Below are 24846 nucleotides of genomic sequence, written 5' to 3' on the forward strand. Positions count from 1 at the left end.
TGCTAGATCTAGTCATTCCTATTCTAGTAAGCCCCGAAAAGTCAGAAAACCTTATTGGAAAAATGACAAAGTGAAGAACGTCCATCGTACAGTAAAATCTAATCTTGATGTGCACCAGGCAAACAGAATTATTCTGCCACTCTGCCATGTATCACGTGGTCCCAAAAGCCCCTTTGACCACACACATGACTGGTCAGCTCTAAAACAAAAGTGACTTTGTTCTCTAGAGAGTGAGAATGTTGTTTATGTTCCAATTTGTAACTGGTGCCTTTTATTTCCTCAGGAAACACAATCTTTTCAAGCCTTTTACTCTATGACATTGTATAAAACACCAGTTGTTCCATATATATTCAAATAAATGGAATGTTAGGGGTCGAAAGCAAGCCTCTTCACTTGTAAGACAAGTCAACTGAAAAAAAAAACTAATAATATATCAACCAATGTCTTTCTTTAGGCAGAATCTATGGAGGATCCCAGGGGGAATTACAAACTGCATATTTGGAGATGTACTTCACTGGTTTTTAACCTCATGAATCACTGACAAGCCCAAGTATGAATAACATTTCCTCAAGCTCTGAACAGTCATTTGTAATGGTCACAGCTATCTGTACTTTGTAGATAAAGTGAGACTCAAGGAGCTTTTGTTGACAACTGTTATTATTGTTAATAAAATAATAGTATTATTATATTATTTTTCACATAATAATATATTTTTTTATAATAAAAAATAACAATAACAATAAAATTAAGATTTCGCTTACATTTTAGGTAAAAAATTTAGTTAAAAAATTAAATCCAGGTTTGTTTATTGTTGCCTGAATTAAATACAGACACAATTCCGGCCTTTCTTAACAGAGGGTGTCGCAGTTTCAGTAGTTCTAATAAATCAAAAGACTTTAATAAAACAACAGATTCATCTTGCCTGCAATCGCAGTGATTTAATGGCATTTAAAATGTGTACCAAACGGTACCAAATGCCCTTTTAAGTCCTTGGGAAACGCTGCGGAAGTTTCTCGTGACGTCATCGTGACGTTTCAGTAGGCGGGTCTATTTTCACTTCCTGTAAAGTGGGACACCCATACAGACAGTAAAATAAGGGGACATCCAGCGGCTCCATCCAAGCAGGACTACAACAGTACCGCGTCCTACTTTTAGACGATTGATTCCATTTTACAGCTCAGGCAGGAAACGGATGCTTTTTATTGCAGCGTCTCGCCGGGAATAATGTAACGGACATCTCGGCTGAACAGTTAGTGTGAGTGTTTCAGTGATTGTGTTGTTATGGAGTGCGGAATCAGTGGAGATCAGATGTGCTGCTGATACAGACGTCCACCCACAAACAGCGCGATCTCCGTCTACTCTCACACCACACTCAGATACAAAACATGGCCAGACATCTCATCTGCTGTCGGATTTGGGCTCTAGTGGCTCTTTTCTACTTTGAACAAGCACTTTCTTTTAATCTGGATATTAGCAAACCCACAGTTTTCGCTGGACCTCCAGGAAGTTACTTTGGATTTTCCGTGGCTTTCTTCAATCCTGACAACAAACAGTGAGTAAATTAAGTTACATTTGTAAACCTATTGAGCTGTCGGTGCGCCAGTTTAGTCATCATAAGGGGCCTACAACATTTTATATTTATTTATTTTTTGAAGAAAGACTAAGGCATGATTCTATTTAAATATGCAATTCTAAAAGATAAAAAATTATACATGTTTACAAAGTGGGAGAAAATTCTGTTGTGAAAAGTTTTTTTTCTTTTCTTGTACAACTGTTATGTGAAAGCTATGTATACATTTAGTATTTTATTCATTGCATGTTAAACAGATTTTTCATTTATAGGTTTTATTGTAATTTTATAGAAATCTTACCATATATATGTGAAAAAAAGTGAAAGTGAAAGTGACGTGAAATTCAGCCAAGTGTGGTGACCCATACTCAGAACCTAACCCATCCAAAGTTCACACACCAAGCAGTGAACACACACACACACACACACACTGTGAACACACACTCGGAGCAGTGGGCAGCCATTTTTATGCTGCGGTGCTCAGGGGGCAGTTGGGGGTTCGATGCCTTGTTCAAGGGCACCTAAGTCGTGTTATTGCCGTCCCGAGATTCAAACCCACATCCCTAGGGTTAGGAGTCAACCTCTCTAACATTTAGTCTACGACTCTCCTTGTATAAATAATATACTTATTTTAATATGATTTAATTAATCATTAGGCTTTCATCAGTTCACTTACCAACTGCAGTTACAGACATAAAAGATATATAATTGACATAATGTTTAATGCATTTCCTGTTGTTGATTAAAAAAAATAAAAAAAAGGAATATGTACACACAAACACACAGATTTATTTTTCTCATTGTTTTATATGAATACGATACACTATAATCCCATTCAAAATTGTGATTAAAAAAGTTAGGTTAAAAGTTATCGAAAGGTAGTCAGAATACATTAGCTTAATTACTAATTTAATGGATTACTAACAACAATTTTCATCAAAGTAAAGGAATATAGGTTCTTAAATATTTATATATAGATTTTAATAATAGTAATACATGGTATTTAGAATGTATAATACTATTATTAAGTCAAAATGACAGATTTTCTTGTTTCAAGTGGTATATATATATATATATATATATATATATATATATATATATATATATATATATATATATATATATAATATTATTGTGTTTTAGTATTTAACAAAAGCAATTAAACACACTTTACCCTGTTGTTCCAGGTTAAACATACTGGTCGGTGCACCCAGGGCAAACACATCTGATCAAACCCCGTCAGCAGTCACTGAAAGGGGCGCTGTCTTCAGCTGTCCCTGGCAAAAAAGTGGCTCATGCACCCAGATTGAGTTTGACAGCACTGGTGAGATGCAGCACTGTGTTTTCAGCCACCATAGTGCAGTCTTTGCTCCAACATGTTGTTATTTAAAACTTTTTTCTGTTTGTCTGTTGATTCACTTTGCATGCTAGTTGAAGAGGTTTGGGTTTTTCAGATTTATTAAAGGACCTTCTGAGTAGCTTGTAAATTTTTTTATGATTTATTGGGTCATATATCAGCTTTGTTCTATATTATCAATAGGTGGGGGGAAAATAACAGGCGAGGGAGTCTGGGATCAGTTCAAAGCTCATCTAGATTATAAGATTGTTTTTGCAGAATGTTTTGAATTCACATGCTTGGCAATGACCTGCAATAGAGAAGGGCTTTTTTTTACCATTCACAAAATTAATGTACAGGCCTACTAACTAGTTTGCAGATGTACACAGTCTTCACACTAACAGGACTTTGTTCAGCCTTACATTGCTCTGAGGTGAATATAGGCACCAGTTTTTTTGTGTGCCAGATCTCATTGGCATTCAGTGACAGTTATAGACTAGTCTGGCCTGATTTACCCTGCCAGCCAAGCTGGATTGCTAGAAGAGGAACTACCAGACAAACAAAAAGGTCTTCAGTTGGATTATCTCAGTATGCTTCGAGTTCTCACCAACAACTGAACTACTCCTCTTTGTGTCCTTTTCAGCCTTAAAGAAATTCCTGGAAAAGAACCAAGTATAGTGTATGTTTAGTGGATGCTGTGCACCCATAGCATAGTAAGCAGACAAGTTACAAGTATATAATAATATAATTAAATATTTTGTGGAGGAAAATAGCCGGTCATATTCTGGAAGTCAGGATACTTATTTGGGCCACAATGTTGTCCACTGACCTTCAAGATATTTTAGATTTTTCTTTTTCTTTTTTTTTTTTTTTTCTAGTTTTCTTTCAGTGCACTAAATTTGTTTCTTAACAGTCACTTTTGCAAGAAAGAATCTTAAACATTTTTATGTTAAGCAACTGCCTAAGCATAACTGTGTCCTGACATGTTTTTACTGTGAATGATGTGGCTTCACAATAGTGCTCTCTGTGCTGGGCGACCCGCTGACTGTTTGAGGTTCTAGAGAAGTCTAGATTAGAGAAAAATGTCAGAAGTATGAGATGGAAAACACTGTGTATATGGAACAACACTCATGCTGAGCTGTTAAAGCGTGGTTATACAACTGTGTTTCCATTGAGCCACTGTACCATCAGCTCTCCCTTTGTGCTGTTAGGCAATAATTAAGTGCTTAATTCTAGTAAAGCCTGGGTGCTGTTGAGTGGCTGTATGACTCTGTTGACCATGAGAAACACTGGGAAATTCCCAGCCCAGTAGCACAGACAGATGAACAGCTGGGGCGTCCTGTGGCTGAGATGAACCAGCCGCAGGGAGGGAATATCTTTTCGGTTATGTGTGTGTGTGTGTGTGTGTGTGGGTGTGGGTGTGGGTGTGTTTGTAAGGATCACGACATTACTAGGAAAAGCTTCAACTGCAGTGTAATGTTGAAAGAGCATACATTTGGAATCCTAGAGTAAATATGACAGAACTAAAAGAGTGATTTAATGATTAGAGTCATGTCAGAATAATGTTATAATGGACAAATCCCTGACTTTTCTGCAGAACAAAAAAAAAAAAAACCTTTAATTCTCCATTTTCTAAAAATCACCCAGATCTTAATATGATTATGCTTTCAGTTACCATTAAGATTTTAGTAGTCTCTGTGCTTCATAACATGTTTTATCATTTTTTTAAATCCAAAATTCCACGTTTTTCTTAAAGTGAGCACAGAAATTGTAAAAAAATAAATAAAAATAAAACGGGTTTCCTTCTGGCCCTGCTTCTCTTATTATTGTCACTTTATGTTCATTGTGCTTGTTAATAGCAGGAAAGGTATAGGGTTTAATTCTGTCATGCCATGAATAGATTCAGCTGTCTCTTTTCTTGACCTTGGATTGAACTTCAGATGGTTTGGTAATGAACAAGATGAGAGAGTGTTTCATATCAGCATATCAGCTCAACTGTTTTAACTCTGATGCTTCTGTCAGATCAGCTCTTTTGAAATCAGTTGTAATTTGAGGAACACGCCAGGGGATGAGATTGTAGTGATGGGGAGAGCAGTGTAGACACTACAAAGGAAATGATGACAGTCTGATGATTCTAATTAACTGACCTAACTTATGTTTCCGTTCTTAACTCCATCTCCTCCTTTCCCGTTCTTCCTTCCCCTGTCGTTCTCTTTCACAGATGACAGGAAGAATTCCAATGGACAGCAAATGGAGTTCAAGTCAAATCAATGGTTTGGGGCCACTGTGCGTTCCTCTGGGGACCATATTCTGGTGAGTCTGTCTGTGGAGGGTGTGAAAGTTGCTCTGAAAAAAAGATTGTACAGAGCGAAAAAAAAAAAAGACTGCTGCAACAGATCACATTTTTGTTTCATGGACCATAAAAATATTTTATCTGCCGAACAATTTTATATATCGATCTGAAATCCCAGATTAAAAGGCAGTATGTCAAATTGGAATTATGTAGTCTTTATTGCATAATTTATTTTAAAGTACCCTGAACTTATCTTTCAGTGTTGATGTGTCACTGAAAATATTTATAAAAAGATAAAAAGATTTAAAGTAAATAGATACATGCTGTTTGGAAGAACTGGGTTTGAGCTGATTTACAGAAAGAACATGATTACTAATCTAGTATTTATTTGCACATCTCTTTTTTTTTTTTTTTTTTTTTTTTTTTTTCAGGCATGTGCTCCTCTCTACCAGTGGAGCACGTATGGATTATCAGAGAGAGAGCCTGTTGGGACATGTTACCTGAAGAAAGGCAATAGCATTGTGGAATATTCACCCTGCCGCTCTAGTACGTACATGATCACCGCTCTTTTCCTCACGCTGCTCCTGCCCTTATTGGGTCATATCTAGTAGCCTAATCTTAACTAAGATTAATGGAATATTGTATGGTTTTTTAGACGTGTGTGAGTTAATACGTTTTCAGCAGACAATGTGTCAGTGTGCATGTGGTTATGACAGTTCCTCTGTCTACAGTTTGCCTTCCATTTTCTCACCTTTTCTGAAACTTCTTTAAAACGATTTCTGCTTGTTGTGAATATATGAATGAAACTTTTTTTTTTTTTTTTACATCAGGCTCAAACTCACCTGAGGGACAAGGCTTTTGTCAAGCAGGTTTCAGTGCTGACTTTGTGAAGGTATTACATCCAAAGAAATCTGCTTCTTTGTATATATATATGTATTTATTTGTTACATTTTATATACATTTTGCCCCCAAAATATTAGGGCACTTTATTTTCATTTCATCAGAATTTTCAAAATGACAGAATACAGAAGCAGCTCATATCAAACCCCATTATATCTATATTATATCTACAGCTCATATCAAACCACATTATTTATATATATATATATATACTGTTGTTTTCTAATGAAATGTTTTATTTGAAGTTTTGTTGAAAGAGTGTGCTCTTTCTTTGCAACATTAATAATGAAATAGTTTTGGTTATTTAGATAATTGGGTACAATGCCATTGTGTGCAAAAGTAGTTTATATACCAAACAATTTTGTCAGGCATATCCACAACAAGAATCATTATATTACATTATAATACTGTTTAAGGATCACAATACAGCCCACAAAAAAATTATTCATTGTCATTTCAAATCTTTACTAGTCCTTGCCGACATCTTTCAAACCACTAGGACATCTAAAATATAATAATTTTAATCATCTGAAATATATTATTATATTTTAGATTTTAATTATTGAAAATATAATAGCATTTAATATTATTTTATTTTATAAATCTTATTTTTTATTTTATATATATTACAGAATAAGTATGTTTATTCTTTTTTACATAAATATCTGTTATGTTGTATGAAAATTGAACATTATTTCACCCATATTTTGACCTTTTTATTTTCACAGAAGGTATTTGAAACATTTATGTAAACATTTGCTTTTAAAATGCTTTTTAAGCATATGAAATCACTTTGAGAAATTAATTCTGGCGTGGACACTAAAATGAGACATCTCTTTTTGGACTCATATATAGCTGCTTTTACATGGTTATGTATTTTACTGCCTATTCTTGCCTAAACTTGTACAGAATGTATAAAAACATGATTTTATGTCTCCTTCAGAAGAATCGGGTTGTTATTGGAGGACCAGGAAGCTTTTATTGGCAAGGTAAACTTATTTATTTTATTATCCCTCTGTGAATTTGACATTGGAAAGCATAATGGGAAAAAGGGAAACAACAATGTGCTCTGTCAGGATTTTTTGTGACTCAGAGAATGTCTGCTGTGTCTTCAGATATAGCATGCACACAAAACCGGTCAGTGAATGTTTGCACAAGAATGGCAATGCATGTTTAAATTTACAAATGTGTTTTTGGTCCCCGCCTGTCAGAGAAATGCAGCTCAGAGGAGAGGGAGGATGTTTTTGAGGCAATAAATAATGCAGAATGATATGCTGTCTCCTTCTGTGAAGATGCGCCTGCTGTTTCATTGAAAGGTTTTGTGTTGCTCTGCGATGTTGAGATGGCTGTTTACCAAATCTCAGCTCTGTTATGACCTCATAGGGTGGGGTCACTGTAGGAACCGTGCCCAGAAAATGCATTTAATCTCTAACACGTCTTTCATGACCTGCAGTGATCATTTTAAAGGCTCTGTTTAAAAGCTTTCTAATAGCCTTTTGTGAAAACTGTTTCGTTTTTCTGCTGAGTCTCTCTTTTTCCTGGTGGTATGGTAATTATACACCCTGCTGAGAGTAAAATGCTTTCAGAAAAGGGAATGTGATTGATAGTAAGCTTGGTTTGACTGGAACGTCTTATTCTCACTTTGTTTACATTTTGTGAACGAATTCCTGCGTTATCATCATTTCGTCAAAACTAACCTTGGATAGACTTGAAATACGTCTTTACTTTGTTGTGTTAATGTATTCATACATTATCATTAAAGCCTCATGAGTTTTTTTTTTTTTTTTTTTTTACAAAAAGGTGACAAATGTCTGGGAACTTTGCTGATTACTCAATTTATACTTTATTTATATTTATTTATTTTAATTTATTTCTTCAGAAAATGTATAACTTCTTTTTAATGAGACAATTAACTGAACAAACTGAAGAAATGTAGCCACTGAAATAAATTAGCTTTAAGTAAGAGATGATTTGAAGGGAGTGTGTTTGATTATTGCATCAGCTCGCTCTGTCGTAAGGCCGTGTGAGCAATAAATGTAGCTTAAACATGTTAGCGTACTGTAAAAACATTGCTTGCTGCTGAATCTTTCATATTTGTGCTTTCCTAACTGTTTTTTGTCTTTCTAGGTCAGCTGATCTCAGATGACATCACTGAGGTCATCGGCAGATATAATAAGGATTTTTTTACTCCTTACGGTAACCAGTTAACAACCAAGTCAGCCGGAGCCCAGTATGATGACAGTTATTTGGGTAAGCCTGTGTGCGTCTTTTGTTTTGATATTTCTTAAAGTTGTAATTTTGTCTTGTGGTGGTGCTCTGTTGCCTGGAAACCAGGAGAAGAGCATGCTGTAATATTAGTTTACATATGTAAAGAATGTTTAGGTGCTTTTAGTTGCAGTGATCAGAAAATACAAAGTTTTACAGATATTAATGTCATCGTTTGATTTGCTCTTAGGTTACTCTGTGGCCATTGGTGACTTTAACGATGACGGTGAAGATGGTAAGATATTTCATAATTTTTATTTGGTTGATGTTTTGGAAATTATAAATAGATGGGATCGGTTAGATATTATTAAAAAAATAATAATAATTATTATTATTATTATTTGGTAAGGGCACATTAAATTAAACAGTTAAAGGGTTAGTTCACCCCAGAATGTAAATTCGTCAATTTTCTACTCACCCTCGAAGCATCCTAGTTGTGTGTGACTTTATTATTTTAGAATAATCCAATCGAAGTTATATTAAAAATTATCCTTGCTCTTCCAAGCCTTTCAATGTTTGTTGTTAACTGTTCAGAAGCATCTGTAATAAAACGTCTCTCACACGGCTCCGGGGGTTGGATAAAGGCCCCCTGTAGTGAATACATGCGTTTTTGTAAGATAAATATCCAGATTTCAAATGTGATAAACACTTTTTTTTTCTCACTTCAGCTGACTGTGGGGAACCATAAGGCGTGCAGGCAGATGTCTTAGTTCGTCAGCGTTGCGTGGTTAGTGACGAGCGTGGAGCGAGAACAAAACAAAACAAAATGCTGGTCACGAATTATAAGCACAAAATGAGGATTTGTAAAGAAAAACTTCTAAATTTACTTCTACATTTCCCAGAGACGTGCGCAACACATATGTCCTCCATCTTCCACCAGCACATCTTCTGGTTCCCAACAGTCAGGAGAAGTGAGAAAAAAAAGTGTTTATCACATTTGAAATCTGGATATTTATCTTAAATACGCATGTATTTGCTACAGGGGGCCTTTAAACTAACCCTTTAAACTAACCCTTTAAGTCAATAATGACAAAAGATCACTTTTTCAAATAAATACTGTTCTTTTGTAAACAATCGTGAATAAAAGGGTAATATATAGTTTTCAAAAAGTATTAAGCAGCGCAACATTTCTACATTGATAATTATAAAAGATTTTTCTTGAGCACCAGATCAGTGTATTTGAATGATTGCTGAAGGATCATGTGACACTGAAAACTGGAGTAATGGCTGAAAAAAAAATCTGCTTTGCATTACAATAAATTGGATTTTAAAATACATTCTCATATATTTTTAAACAAATAAATGCAGAATTTTTAAAACATAAAAAATCTAATAGACCTCAGATGTTTTAACAGTAGTGTAATTTTAAACACCCCACAACCACAAGCTGTCAGTGGCTTTTTATCTGGTCTTTACTGGCCCCATAGTATTGCAAACTAAAGTAGTGCATTTCGGGAATTGCTTAGATCCGGTTTTTCTGTACACTGAAATCAAGAAACCTCTCTGCTGAATGAAAGCATGTCCGACTCATTTCAAATTCTTCCTGCCTCTCTAGATTATGTCACAGGAGTTCCTAGAGGGGAGAAGGCTCTCGGTTATGTGAGTTTCATACTATTTTTGGTCAGGAATCTGATGAGAACCTATAAAAGTGATGCAACTCCTTTTGAAACAACTTGCATGAATCTCTTTCTGGTTTTGTCTTGTAAGGTCAACATTTTTAATGGGAGGAACATGGAGTCTGTGTATAATTTCACAGGCACTCAGGTGAGCATTACAAAAGTGTTTGTTAGACATTGTGATGTGTGGTAAAAGACAGGATAATAGCATATATGAGCAGTCCTGCCTGTGAGCAGCCTGCAAGTCACATGATAGCCCCATGCTTGTGGTCACGGCAAAGTTATGTTCAACGTTTGTTTATGAGCAGCAAGTTCATGTCCTAAATCTATTCCCACATCTGGAAGCTATTGACAGCAGCGTCGCCAACACACGAGAGCAAGAAGGGAAAAGAGGTGTTTTTGGCTAATTGCGATTGCTTCAATGATGATTCAACAACAGTTTATCAAGTCAGCATGAGCTTAACAGAGATTTCAATAAGCTCAAGAACTGAATCTACGTGGGTATAATGTAGGGAGTACAACCAATACCAGTGATAATCATGATATTCACGTCTTAAAAACAGTACTTAGTCTAAAGCTGCAGTCTAGTCATTTTTTTTTCTCTGTCCACCTTAGATGGCTGCTTACTTCGGTCATTCTGTAGCAGCTGTTGACATCAATAATGACAGGTTAGTAACACTTTACACTTACACGCTGTTGGATGTTTTTTTGTTTCTCAATGTGGATTGATGATGATGTGTAGAAATTTTTGACAATCTTTTCTTTTATAAATGTGCATTCATGCACTAATGGATACTTTAAATCAGTGGTTCACAACTGGTAGGGCGTCGCCCGGTTTTGTGATTTAAAATCTCGACGGATGGACAGGAAGAAAGTCAAAGAAAAATAAATTAAATGGGCAGAGAGGAGGACAACTACTGAACTAATCAGCCTGCATTGTGGCAAAGTCATTTGAACCAAAATCTCTAAAATCTTGCCAGATTGGATGGATGAATTAACAACTTACTCTACAAAATATGACTTGCTCTATAACTATGAACAATATATACAGTATTTACGAACTGTGAGGTTCTTCACTGACGTTCGTGTGGATACATGGAGCGAAGCTTCTGCTGCGTGTGAAGCTCTCCGTGATGAGGACGCGTCCATCTGGCTGCTCTGTCTCCAGCAGTAAAGGGCACTTGAGTGTCTCCCACAGATGCTGCTTGATCTTCAGCCCCAGCTCAAGGCTTTAGGGATGCTGTTGTGTCTTTATCATGGGCTCCACATAGTGGTAAATGTCCTGGTGGCCCCTGACACAGCAGCCGTGGATGGAGATCTTCCTGCTGACACAGAGACTCCAGACACTCGTCCACTGAAGAGAATGAGACAGCTGGACGGCTGTGAGGAAAGACAGCAGTTCTTCAGGTATCGCTCTTCCAGCCTGTTGGGTCTGTGAGCTTTGGCAGAGATGCAGCTTTAGGTGTGATCTAACCTGAGTACAGCTGCCAGCTGTGAAAGCTCACAGGCCTCTTGAATGAAAGAGATGCCCTCCACCCAGAATCCCGTCAGGTGTGTGGGAAGAGCCCTGCTTCTCCTGGGGCAACACTGCTCCATGAAGATGCCTGGAGAAACACTTTCTCAATGATTTTTGACAAATTTATAAAACTCCCCAAACTTTGGAATTGAAAAGCTTGCAGCACATGTGATCAGCTTCAAGGCTTCAGGGATAGTTTATTGATTTCAAATAGCAATCTGTGTGTGTATGTAGTGGTGTCTGTTAAGGTCATATGAATGAATCTTTTAAAGCTGCGGTAGGGAACTTTTGACGCTCTAGCGGTTAATAAACAGAACTGCTTGCATCTTGCGGAAGAACATCGTAGCCGGAACTACTTCTCTCTGTTTATGTCTATGAAGAATCACAAAGGTACTGGGTTACTCCGCCGCGGTACCCCTGAAGCAATCTAAAATAGTCCGAATATAAATACTTATTATAGGTGCACCCTAGTGATTCAGGACAAGCTAAAAACACGGTTTGGAAAATGGATTCATGGTGTACTCGCTTATTATATAAATTTTTCTACATTTTGAACACAAACAAAGTTATGGACCGCAGCTCTGATTGGTTGTTTCTTACCGGGAGCGGTCAGTAACTGCAAATGGCAATAGGACCACTGGGAGGAGCCAGAGGAGCTTGATTTTTTTCACAGATTATCTGTCTCATATTCTACTGTCAGGACATAATGACAGGTTTAACAAATATGTAAAAAAATATATATATTTACAAAAGTTACCTACTGCAGCTTTAAGTGGACAAAACATTCTTGTTTACTTCCTTGTACTGACTCTATTTATTTATTTTTTGTTGAAGTAAATGACTGCTTTGGGTTTTCTCCACCCTCCAAAGACGTCCAAAGCATTTAATTGGTTAGACCTACGGTATGAATGTGATTGAATAAATAGAGGGCATGTGATTTATTCAGCAAGTGAGGCCATCTTGTTCATCTACAACAGAAAAGTGTGGAAAAAATGGATTAATTAAAGAGTTTTATGTGCGTTCACGCAAACCATCGGTTTTTGGGCACTTTAATTTAATGTCTTTTTAGAAGCCAGTTGAGAACCACTGCTTTAATTATATTCATGTTGGCAATTCATTTTTATGACTCTGGGCCAAGTAAACCTAGCCTAAATATATGCAAAGCAATGTTTTGAGAACATTAACTGGCATTATTTCAAAAAATGAGCTCAGATCTGAACATTGTGCAACAGTGAAGATAAAGTTCACTAAGTTTCCCGACAAGTTACTCTCTGCCTGAACACGTTGAACATTTTTGTTCAGAAATGACCTGTTTTTAAATATGAGGTAGTTTTCATCAGCTTATCTTTTTTTAGTTCTGTGCATTTACTACTTTTACTTTCGAAGTATAGCATCTATTCAGCATAATCCTCCAGCTGTTATATGCTGGTTGATAAGTGTAACTGCAAAATCCCAAACAGCCTATCCTGATCTTTTCAATTTGAATTAACAACCCCCCCCCCCTCCCCCTTTAGGAAGATGGATTTGTTGGTGGGAGCTCCTCTGTTCATGGACCGTGGGTCAGATGGGAAGCTGAGGGAGGTTGGTCAGGTCTATGTCTACTTAGGCAAAGGTGGCTTCACTTTCAACAATGCCATCAAACTCACTGGTTCTGAGATCTATGCTCGATATGGAAGCTCCATCTGCAGCCTGGGAGACCTCAACATGGATGGATATAATGGTATTATTTTGTCTTTCTTCAACATATTTTCTGTATTTTTGTGCTGTTCTTAAAGGACCCAACCTAGATTGCAACACTGACGAACATACAGTACATATTTAGTCATTTGAGTGTCTTACTTGCCTCATTGTGCAACAGTAATCATGACTTGTGAGCTTTTTGTGCAAAAGCGGTACAAGCAGATACAAACACAGTACTGCCCATGGCGGTTACTCCATAACCACGACTTAAAATGGTTTTTAATTTCAATCCCTTTGTTTTCTCTCAGATGTGGCCATTGCTGCCCCATATGGTGGGCAGTTCCACCGTGGCTTGGTGTACATTCATAACGGGCGTCCCACAGGGCCCAATTCTGTGGCCTCTCAAGTTCTGGAAGGAACATGGGCGTCTGCTTCCATGCCTTCTAGCTTTGGTTACTCCATGAACGGAGGCACAGATGTTGATCAGAATGGATACCCTGGTTAGATTTCAACAGTCAAATGATCTTTTTTCACACATTCACATCTTTTGCAATTAACCGATTACAGACACTTAAACTCAAATCTACTTCCTCTCTCTTACTCTTCTATTGCCACTCATTCTTTTTCTCTCATACTCCCTTCTCTTATAGACCTGGTTGTTGGGGTGTTTGGCGCTGACAAAGCTGTTCTGTACAGGTACAGAATGCTTATGCTTCACTTTGAACTCACACATGCGTTTGATTGACTTTTATGATCAGAGCCGGATAAGCTATTAAAGGTGGTCTCATTTAATTCAGCAGTATTTCATTTGCTTTATGTGCATGTAGCAAAAGCAGTTCCAGGCTGTATAAAAAGAAAATCACAGTGAAACATTTGCCATAATCTATTTTTATACACGAAAGACCACCAGACTTAGATTTACTTTGTATTACACATATTGTGTGAGCCAAAATGTACGGTCAGCTCATCATTATTGCACAATAAGCTCTAAGTGTTAAAAAAACAGTGAGCAAAAGTTTAGTCATACATTGTGAAACTCCCTTCTCAGTCCATCTAAACCATTAATGGATACTAAGCTGCAAAAATAGGTGATTCTGAATCCCACACAGTATTTTTGTCTCAAATATGAATATAGTAATATTACCAACCACATATCATCAGGGTGTCAAAAACTACACTAAAATGATCATGTAAAACTAAATTAGTGTTTTCATGATTTTTCTGTTATTGTCTACCGTCTTACAGTATAAGGAACCTGTCTGAATTTGTAGACTGATGATGCCTTCTCGTGTTGTGTTGTTAGGGCTCGTCCAGTCATCAGCGTGAACACCACACTAGATATCAGCCCACAGATCCTAAACCCTGAAGACAAGAGCTGCACCCTCCCTGGTACAACCACCTCAGTTTCCTGGTGAGTCAAGGTTTTTTTCATCAGTTTCAACCAAACATACATGGTGCATTTTGTTTCATTTAATGATGGAAATGTAATTGCCAAATAAGAAGTACATAAAAATCATTGCAATAATAATTTTGTTGCCTCTTATTTCACCAGTAAAATCATATCAAATATATTTAGAATATCCCTAATATAACACTAAGCTCGACTTTTAGTTCTCTTTTTTTGGGGGGGTTCATTATTCTTGTAACAATCTGCTTCTGTTAAAGCCACAGCTGTTTGTGCAAGAATACATTAACAGAAGCATCGGTCTGCATGAATATTCTCCTGTCTAGAAACATCTGTTTAAAGAACTGATTTCTTAAAGGGGTCATGTCATGGATTTTTTTTAGATATGTTACTTAAGGTTTACTTATAATGTTAATAAAGTTTTTTGCACAATAAAACATAAATGTGTGGAAAAATTATTATTTTCAACCCTCATTCTGACCCTCTGTCGAAGGGCCTGTCCACACGAATGCAGGTATTTTCAAATCCGCAGCTTTTCTATGCGGTTTGGCCATTGGTCCGCACGCAGACAAAGCACCAGGTCACTGTAACCAAACATTTTTGAAAACTTCTGGCAGGGTGAAGATTTTCAAAAACTCTGGTTGCAGTGTTATTGTGTAGACGGCGAAACCAGGGATTTGGGCTTGTGTGGTCGGAGCATGTTCTGTTATCTCCGCCTATTGGAAACTTTTTCAGGCTTCTGATTGGCCAACATGACTTTACAGTTGAGATCATATCTCTGCCTGTTGGCTTGGCCTGCTCTTGACAGTGCTTCATTGCATGTTTTGCATTTTCTTGAGGACAGAGATCTAAAAAAAATGGAAGGAAAAACATGGCCTAAAATTACCTGTTTTAAGAGGCTTTAATGCTTCACAGTAATCAGCCACTAATGATCGGCTAACGCCATAGCATAGGAAACCATATTGCAACACTATTAAATGAGTGTTTTGACAACATGATCAAAATAAAACTTCCAGACAAAGCATTATGAAATCATTTACTTACAGTTTGTGATGCAGCTGTGATCATATCTAGTACTGTTTCATCTTTCAACAAATGTTTCTTTGTGAACTCTCCATGACACTGTGCCCCAATTGCAAGACAGAATCCTCAAGATTTTAAGATATGAAATGTTTTAAAATATTAAACTTGCAGGATGTTTTTTTATGGTACAGAGACCTCTTTTATGCCAAAAAATCAAGGCAAATTTGTTTTCTCATGTCATGACCCCTTTAAGCAGAAATGGGAGTACATCTAGTTTATCATCAGTAATATCTTTAAGATGCTTGTCTAGACTATTATGCATTGAAAATATCATGAAAATAATGGTAATCCTACTCCATTCTTTCCCTTAGCTTTACTGTGAAATACTGTCTGAAAGCAAATGGCAAGGGAGCACCATCTTCTCTTTGTAAGTACCTTTTTCTTTATATATGCAAATGTATAATACCCAGGGCAATATAAGCTATTATTGCCCATAGTAGGAGCACTAGGTGGCTGTAAACGGCGTCCTGCTGTTGCGGTGTGTGTTATGAGCACTGCTGCGGGGGGAATGTAGAGCTCAACGTGTCAGGCATCAGTGTGTGGAGCCGGACGTATAGTGCAGAGCCGTTAAAAGCCCAGCGTCCGGCGCTCACAAAGTCTTCACATGGATCTCACAGTCTGGGGTGTAATGGCTACCAGACCCCGAGCCCACTGTTCATAGACCACAGACCATGATGCCAATTCATTACTTCTCTGTGAGCTTTGAAGTTCTCCTATGCTCTGGTTGAGCTAATGTTTACCGTTATGCAAGCTTAAGGTGCGGATGTGTGTATGCTGCAAGGCCTGTCATAAATGGATCTGAAACGCATAAACTGTATCAGTTTAGTTGTTTTGTTATGAGTAGGACATGTAGTAGGTATGGATATACTACTGTTGAAAAGTTAGGGGTCAGTTAGATTTTCATTTATTTATATTTACAAGTTAATTATTTCATTCAACAATACATTTATCAGAAGAGACAGTGAAGACATTCTTCTATTGCTAATAATAAGAAATGCTTCTTGAGTAGCAAATCAGCATATTAGAATGATTTCTCAAGGATGACGTGACACTGAAGAAAAATATATCCAAATATGTATGGAATTTTGAATTCTAATAATATTTTACAGCATTACAGTTTTAATGTATTTTTCATCAAATAAATGTAACCTTGGTTGAGCATTAAATTCTTTTTTAGAAAACCTTGCGAACTAGCTTTTTTGTTTTCTTTAAACATGTAGTTTTTGTGACTTTGCCTTTGACATATATGTAAACCCCTCATTGTATGTTCAGTGCTTTTCTGTGCTTATACAAAGGATGTGTGATTGCAGCTAAATGCTTACAGAAATTCAAGGGCATAACTATGTTTAAAGGTTTCAGGGTTGACTGATGGTGTTCTAAACTCTTTCATTTGCAGATTATATTTCTTTTGCTTGTTTCCTTTAAGTTGCCTCTTTCATTTAAAGGAGAAACTCTTGTTATGTGAAGAATGTAAATAGCTCCCTCAATCCTTCGGAATTTAGTGCTTTGTATTACTCTTTGAGTTTCCCTCCTTTATAATTAAAATGAAAACGTGGCCTTTCATTCACAGATTTCCAAGTGGATCTGACCCTGGACCGTCTCAAACACAAGGGAGCCATCAAACGGGTGCTGTTCCTCCATAACAAGCTGTCTCAGTATTCAAAGAACATGACCGTCTCCAACAGCCAGGGACCGGCCTGCGAGGAGCTTCAGGCTTATTTAATAGTGAGCAAATTCATTCACATTTATTTATTGGACAGATGTTTTTATCTAAAGCATTTTGCAGTGCTTGCAAGTTCTATATTTGATAGGAAATCAATCCTGTGGCCTAGGTGTTCCTGATGTAATGCTCTTCTAGTTGAGATACAGGAACACACAGGAACTCTCATTCACTTCTGCTGATCATGCCAGTACTGGGCTGTGAAAAGTTCAGTGTAGTTTTGTTTTACTTGGCCAACTGAAGAAGTGCTCATGCCTTTATGTCATCAAATATGTGTTTGCCCTGTGCTTAAAAGCAGATAACCCAGATGTTTGGCACTGGAATATGCCGTTATTTTGTTTTTGAAAAGGAACAGTGCGTTACAGAGCTAAAGAAGGATTTGACCTGGAAAGCCAAAGCTCTCTTTCTTGGACATAAAAGAGCATGTTGTCGAGCTTGTAAGCTGGACTGAAATTCCCCAGCCTTGAGCTCACTGAACTAGAGGCCCCATTCCTCTCTCCATCCACTTTTGGCTCTACCTCTTTCTCTCTCTTAACAGGATGACTCCGAATTCAGGGATAAGATCACACCCATTTCTGTTTTTATGGAGTACAGCTTGAATTACAAAGCAGCAGCAGATAAGACCGGCCTGTTGCCCATCCTTGACCAGTCTGCACCTACAAATGTCACCAAGCAGGTACAGCTGATTCCCACACTAGACCTCTGCTCACAGGGACACTACATAGACAAATACAAATCTTAGAAATAAAAATAGAAATCTTCTGTATCACAACAAATAATAAAATCTAGTCTTTACTGATGTTTATCAATTCAGTACATCAATTTAATAGATAAGTTTACATTTCTTTCAAAGAAGACTCTTCCTGACCTCAGACATTTGAGCGGTAGTGAATGAGCAGTCTGTTTCCTCATTGGGTGGGGCTGTCATGGCCTGAGTTGCATCTTTCGTGTATCCCGGAAAGATTTCAGCGTCTGTAGGAAAGGATGACGGTGGAATAGATGAGCGTGGTTTATACTGCGTACATGGCTGACATGGTTGAGTTAAAATATTTTCCCATGGACATAGACAAACTAAAAGTAGCAGGGAATTTTTAAATGTTTCCTACATTTTAGAAAAGCCATGGAAACAATTAAAATCTTAATATAAGTCTTTTTTTATGCAGTGTTCTGAAATATTTTTCATTGTGAGAAAACTTTCAAGGAATTGTGGAGTCGATTTGCAAATCATTTTTTTTTTTTTTTTTTTTACTTGAATTGTTTCACTTTAGTTTTTTCTATTTATCACAAACTACTGGAAAACTGTAAGAATTCATTGGTTTTAAAGTGTGGGAGCCCTAAATGAGACCTTACATTGTGCAGAAGCAACTCAAAAGATCAAATCTTCTACTAACCAAATACTTACTTGATGATTTACACAAACAATTAACATGAAACCGCATTGGATAAAAAAAAAAAACACACTTTATTTTCTTATAATTCCTTGTGACTTTCCAGGCTCACATACTCCTGGACTGTGGCGAAGACAATATTTGCAAGCCAGACTTAAAACTGTCTGTTGTGAGGTGAGTCACTGGTTCATCTCAGTCTTAAATTCCATTGTCTGGTTGTGTGTGGCTGGAGATTAACTTGGTGCTTTGATGGTGTTTTGTGCTCCAGTGACCAGAAAGAGATCTACATAGGTGACGATAACCCCCTGACCCTAGAGGTCACAGCAGAGAATGGAGGAGAGGGGGCATATGAGGCCGACCTTACCGTCACCCTACCATCTCAGGCAGATTTCATTGGGGTTGTGCGTAACAGTGAGGTGAGCAGTGACCCATTTACACCTAATAAAGTGCACTGTCCTCCCTACAGTGACCTCCTGTAACAAGACAATTAATGTTGTATTAAAAGAGCTGATTTAACAGATGTTCCAGGTTTAATGACCATTACACTCTATGGACAATGTCTGTGACTCCTTACTGGTAACTTGTTGCTCCATTTGCAAAGACAAGCTAAAGTTTCTTTGAACAGTAGTAGGAAGATTTATAAGCACTTTTAAAAAATACAAGATGCTTTGTAAAGCATTGCTGGTAACTCTTTTTTTTTTTTTTTTTTGCGGTGACCTTGTTACAAGCTAAATGTACTTACCATTATAATTGCAACAAATTATGCATAATTACATGCAAGTAACATGCAATGTTAAGCCAAACCCTAATCCTAACCTTAACCATATAGTACATGTAGTTAATCAAGATTACTATGTACTTAAATATATAACTATACTATATCATGGACACCTTAAAATAACACATAACCACATTGCCTCATTTAGACCATTTAGTGTAATTTAGTGTTTTGGGACAAGTCAAAAGTAGTTTTATTTATCAGTAATATTTCTGTGCTGTTCTGTGACATCATTTAGGATTGTTTGAAGGTCCATATGTTATTTCTGTATCTCAGACATTGTCTAGACTTTCCTGTGCCTTCAAGAGAGAGAATCAGACCAGAGTGGTGGTTTGTGATCTTGGGAACCCAATGAAAGGAGGAACTAAGGTGACCAACAGACTTTCCGCTCTAAAATGTCTGCATATTTATTTGTAGCAAAAGTAAATTTTGTTTAATGTTGCTTAATGTAACATAAATGAGTTATTTAATTTCTGATTTTTTTTTTTTTCTGTAAAATGGTGTTGTTTGTGTAGATAATAGCAGGACTGCGCTTCAGCGTGCACCAGCTCTCTGAACAGGATACAGAAGTCAAGTTTGACTTGCAGATACAGAGGTATTTTAATTAATGCTTGCTATTGCAATTAAATATAGTTTAAAGATTTGCTTGTGCAGTGTTAATTAATTGGAGTAAGGTAACCCAAGGAGGCCCATTAGAACAACTGTAAAACGTTTATTTTCACTTCCTGTCTTTATATTTAAATCCGTAAAACTTCAGACAGCATTTGCTTCTAATGCTACAGTTTTCTGCTGACTGTCAGTGTTTTTTCTTAGTGTGTTAATTACACAGAACTGCTATTTTTGTGAGAACATCCTGCTTTGCTTCCTGTCTCTCACTGTTTACCCGACTTTACCACAATGATTTGTAGTTCATTTCTGAAACCTAAAGAGTGGTCCATGGTAATATTTTATCATGTTGTCTGTAATTTAATGAAATGTATCAGTTTTTAAAACAACAGCACCACCTATTGGAAATGAATAATTCCCTTCTGCTTCCAGCTCAAATCAGTTCAACAATACCAGCAATTTGGTCTCTGTTGTGACCAAGCTTGCTGTGCTGGCCAAAGTGAAATTAAGAGGGTAGGATCATTTAAATCATATTTCTGTTCGAATTGTGTGACATGTATTATGTACACAGATTTAAAATCATTTAGAACACATTTTACTTTTAAGTAGCAACAAGTTAAGACATTTAGATTAAGAGGGCAAACCTTTTTTTTAGAATGACTTGCACCATATGACCAAGATTGGGAATTAAAAAAGTAAAAATGATCCAGTATGGATTAAATATGTCAATAAAAACCTGAATGATGAAAAAACTTGAGCATTATGATTTGCTGTTACCAGACAGGATCTTGACTGTGTATTCATCTGCTCTATCCTGATTAGGGTGTCTGCACCAGAGCAGGTGTTTTTACCCATCGCTAACTGGCAGCCAAAAGAGAATCCTGTTCTGGAAGATGATATTGGTCCTCTTGTACAGCACATCTACGAGGTAGAAAATGCAGTGAAGACCATTGGTCAAAGACATTATATATTTATTAGACTTCAGTAGTGCATCATTTCTGTTTTTTTCTGTTATTACTTATCTCTTACTAGCTGAGGAACACAGGACCCAGTACTTTCAGTAAGGCCATTTTGGATGTGGAGTGGCCATACAGATTCAAAAATGGCTCTCTGCTCTACATCACCAAGTTTGAAGTGGAAGGAAACATGAATTGCAGCTCAGACAGAGAGATCAACCCACTTAATGTCACTGTATGTATCCCACAATCCAAAGTATACATTGATGTGTAAGACCGTTGTTGAAATGGGTGTAAACAGGACCCAAAACCCCACTCCACACAAGCTGTATATTAAATATTATTTATTTTCTGAACATCCAACAAATGGGATTTTTTACACTGTGGACAGAATAATTAGTTAAATGGATGGTTAAAAACTTCATTTGTACACAAATCACTAAATTCCATTGATGAACGTGTGCTTTTGCTTTCACCTAGAATCCCAGATTTATTGACAAAAATGAGACCTCTGCCAGCGGAGACAGATCTGAGGGGAGGGACAGACACAGCGTCCACCGCAGAGACCTGGAGGACAAACAAGGGGAAGAGAACCTGGAGATTCTGGTATGTTCACAGCTTTAACACTTGCTGTTTGACAACCACCATAGTCTGCGAAGTACTTGGAACAGTTTTATATCAAATTTGAAATATGTACACTTCTCATCATAAAGCTGTTCAGTGAATTTTTGTTTGATATTTTTGAAAGACATTTCTAAGTCCACATTTAAGCAGAAATACAGGAGAAAAACACAAACTTCTGAACAGCAGTATGTATGAAATATATGAACTATTATTATGGTTATTAAACCATCAAACCATCAAACCGTTTTTATGGGAACTGTTTTACCCTTCTACACACCAGTAGGTGCAGCCAGTGTGTGTCACTGAACTGTCCTTTACACCAGTATGTGTGAATGCAACTAATGGTTTTTGTGTGTCCACACAGGATTGTGTGAATATGGAGTGTCAGAAGATTAAGTGTTGGGTCGGTCGGCTGGAGAAAGGCCAGAGTGCCATTCTATTTATTCACTCCAGACTCGCTGTGAGCACGTTTCTCAAGGTAAAAAATCTATTCATTTGACTGACATTGCAAAGCCTTAAACAAGATTTTTAACATCTGGTTTTCACTGCACAAATACTTATACATTTAAAACACAGCAGTGCTTTTCTTTCCTTATAGGCTGAAAGTCAAAACAAATCATACAGTGTTCGCTCCTCGGCATCCTTCAATGTCATTGAGATGCCATATAAAAATCTGTATTCTGAGCTTCCAGCCAGCAAAACATCGGTAAGTTCCTATAATCATCAATGTAAATGGGACATAACTTGGATTTTCTTGGGTCAGAATGTGTGGAATGGTTAACCGCTGTTTAAAAAAAAAAAAAAAGCATAACCAAAAAAAGGAACATATTTGTGCACCGAATATGTGGTGTTTTTTAACTGTCTTCACTGATCACGACTGAGTGCGTCTCTGTCCTGCAGGCCTCTCTCAAGGTGATCTGGAACTCAGAGAACCCTCAGCCTGTCCCAGGATGGGTGGTGGCTCTGGCGGTCCTGGCCGGACTTCTGCTCCTGGCTCTGCTCATCTTTGTCATGCATAAGGTGAACATCTGTAAACTTTAGTCATATAACTTCGACTGATTGATAGTTTGATGAACTACAGAGGTCAGAATTACTGTTGCTAATTTGATAAATAGTCATTTACACATTTATATTTTTAGCCTCCAATCATTGACTATTATTTCGTTTCCATGGCCTACTCAATAGTTATTTATTTGATGTAAAATGTAAAAACAAATATCTCTGTCTCCGGTTTACTTAATGTTCAGTGCTTGAAGAATCCACTTTCAATGGTATTTGTGTCAGGTATGGAAGTTTTGGTATTGAACTATGCATAGAAATATCTTCGACTGATCTTGATCTTGATCTCTCTCCTCCTCAGATGGGCTTTTTTAAACGTGTGCGTCCGCCCCAGGACGACAGCATAGAGAAAGAGCAGCTTCAGCCTCAGGAGAACGGAGACCGAAACACAGAAGCCTGAGCTCTTCATCTTCACTAGTCTATTACTAGCCGACTCAATAATGCCACATCAGCAGCAGTGTGCCTGATTTACAGTACAACACATCCTTCATCTTTATTAGCAGGTCAGGCAGACAGCCCTGCTGAGCGATGGCTGTCGTCATTTGAATGGTACACAGCTGAGGTGGTCTGAATAACCATGATGCTCTGTTAATAGGACTAAAGCCCCCTGCGCTCCTGTCCTTCTTTAACTGCACTGAGTCTTAAGACGAGATTTGATTTTCAATGGGGTTTAGAGAATAATACATTAAAAATCATAATACATTTTAAACTGTTTACAAGTAACAAAAATAATAATGGTAATGAACCATAATACAAAATGAGATCACGATTTTTACTTTGAGAGATGTGAGGTGGTTTGGTACATCATTAGATTGCTGGTTCTGCTTCTTCTGTGGGAGAAATGCTCAGTTTCTGCTGTTTGGGGGATTTCTGTAGGACTTTGGACTTTTGTTTCTTATCTTTTCTTTGCAGTTGTTTCAGCTGTTGGGATTTAATTTCTTATTTTGGCGTAAGGTGTATTATTTTGAGAAAATATTCTTATGTTTGTCTACTGTAAGCACATGATTTTAGGGCAGGGTTGTGTTTGTGCATTTAGAGCATTTTGTATTATAAAAAGAAACAATAATATCCTTGCACAATAGAGCAATAAAATGGTAGCATTTTCGTATTTTGAAAACTATCCCTTATGGACAGAGCACCTTTATTAGAATATTTTAACCCCCCGCTAGTTTTAATATTCCTCCTGGTCAAAAGTATTTTTTTATTGATGAAACGCTAGTCTTTTTTTAAAGGTCTCTTTTACCCAAATACATGTTGATTGGAATAGGACAAAATCAATTTAGTATGATGTATACTGATTAATATTAATTGATAAAAATAAAACTGAAGCTGGAATCCTTAACAGTATTGGTCTTTTTAAAATTGTCTTGTTATATTGAAAATGGTTATTTAATTAATGATTTTGTAAGGTTGCGGTTCATAGTTACTGGTCTTAATTTTGACTTCAGATATACTGAAATACATAACCTATAACACTGAAGAACAAGAAAAAAAAACCTGGATTTCTTATGTTGCTGTATTATTGTAATGCTGCTGCCCATATGAATTTACCCATATTGGGTTCCCATAAATATGTTGTCTAAATGAAAAATTCTACACATTTATAGTTCAATCAAAATTATGCATTTTGCAAAAATAAAATGATCCAGAATATATTCTCATGTGAAGTTTGTAAAAAAATAAAATAAAAAAACCAATAGAACATAATTATAGGAACAAAAATATGTATTTTTGAGAATCTACCGTGTTTAAAGATGATCACTGACTCTTGACTTTATTTTTGACTTTCCTTTTCTTTTTTCCCCCACAATTTTGTTTAGCAATATGTTAATGCTTCTGTAATTCAATAAACACATATACTGATGTAGTTGCATTTCTTTCTTTCTTTTTCTTTTGGTAGTTGATCCTATTAATGAATATAGCTGGACTTGCATTTAGTACTTACTATTGCTGTCCAAAGGTCCTGCCATCATAACACCATTTTCTAATCTACACCGATGAACTTGACCTAACAGGATATGTTTAGCTGTTAACAGATATATGGTTGATGA

At 36.8% G+C, this 24846-nt stretch overlaps 1 protein-coding gene across 2 annotated transcripts; it reads left to right on the top strand.

Annotated features, from left to right (window-relative positions):
• The first annotated feature begins 1056 nt into the window (after nt 1-1056).
• Nucleotides 1057-24658, top strand: LOC113108748 (integrin alpha-V-like). 2 transcript variants are annotated; one of them, XM_026272036.1, is made up of 30 exons: nt 1057-1552; nt 2758-2894; nt 5128-5219; nt 5631-5745; nt 6030-6091; nt 7043-7088; nt 8227-8349; nt 8555-8599; nt 9920-9963; nt 10072-10128; nt 10596-10648; nt 13011-13216; nt 13485-13676; nt 13827-13872; nt 14480-14587; nt 15976-16031; nt 17235-17389; nt 17923-18060; nt 18879-18946; nt 19041-19188; nt 19827-19919; nt 20066-20145; nt 20589-20669; nt 20979-21084; nt 21189-21347; nt 21593-21718; nt 22101-22214; nt 22335-22442; nt 22637-22756; nt 23097-24658. In XM_026272036.1, the coding sequence occupies exons 1-30, from the start codon at nt 1386-1388 to the stop codon at nt 23193-23195; spliced, it is 3144 nt and encodes a 1047-aa protein (XP_026127821.1). In that variant the 5' UTR covers nt 1057-1385; the 3' UTR covers nt 23196-24658. The 2 variants fall into 2 exon arrangements, with proteins under 2 accessions (XP_026127821.1, XP_026127822.1); XM_026272037.1 differs by having other exon boundaries at nt 7046-7088.
• The last annotated feature ends 188 nt before the right edge of the window (nt 24659-24846 follow it).

Source organism: Carassius auratus, chromosome 9, assembly GCF_003368295.1.
Source record: "Carassius auratus strain Wakin chromosome 9, ASM336829v1, whole genome shotgun sequence".
In the NCBI taxonomy this organism is placed as follows: domain Eukaryota; kingdom Metazoa; phylum Chordata; class Actinopteri; order Cypriniformes; family Cyprinidae; genus Carassius; species Carassius auratus.

Bases quoted from the DNA above. Each gene is read 5' to 3' on its own strand.
- LOC113108748 (XM_026272036.1), top strand. From the start codon at position 1,386: ATGGCCAGACATCTCATCTGCTGTCGGATTTGGGCTCTAGTGGCTCTT. The intron at 5,746-6,029 runs GTACGTACATGA...TTTTTACATCAG, and splicing joins ATATTCACCCTGCCGCTCTA to GCTCAAACTCACCTGAGGGA. The intron at 9,964-10,071 runs GTGAGTTTCATA...TTGTCTTGTAAG, and splicing joins GGGAGAAGGCTCTCGGTTAT to GTCAACATTTTTAATGGGAG.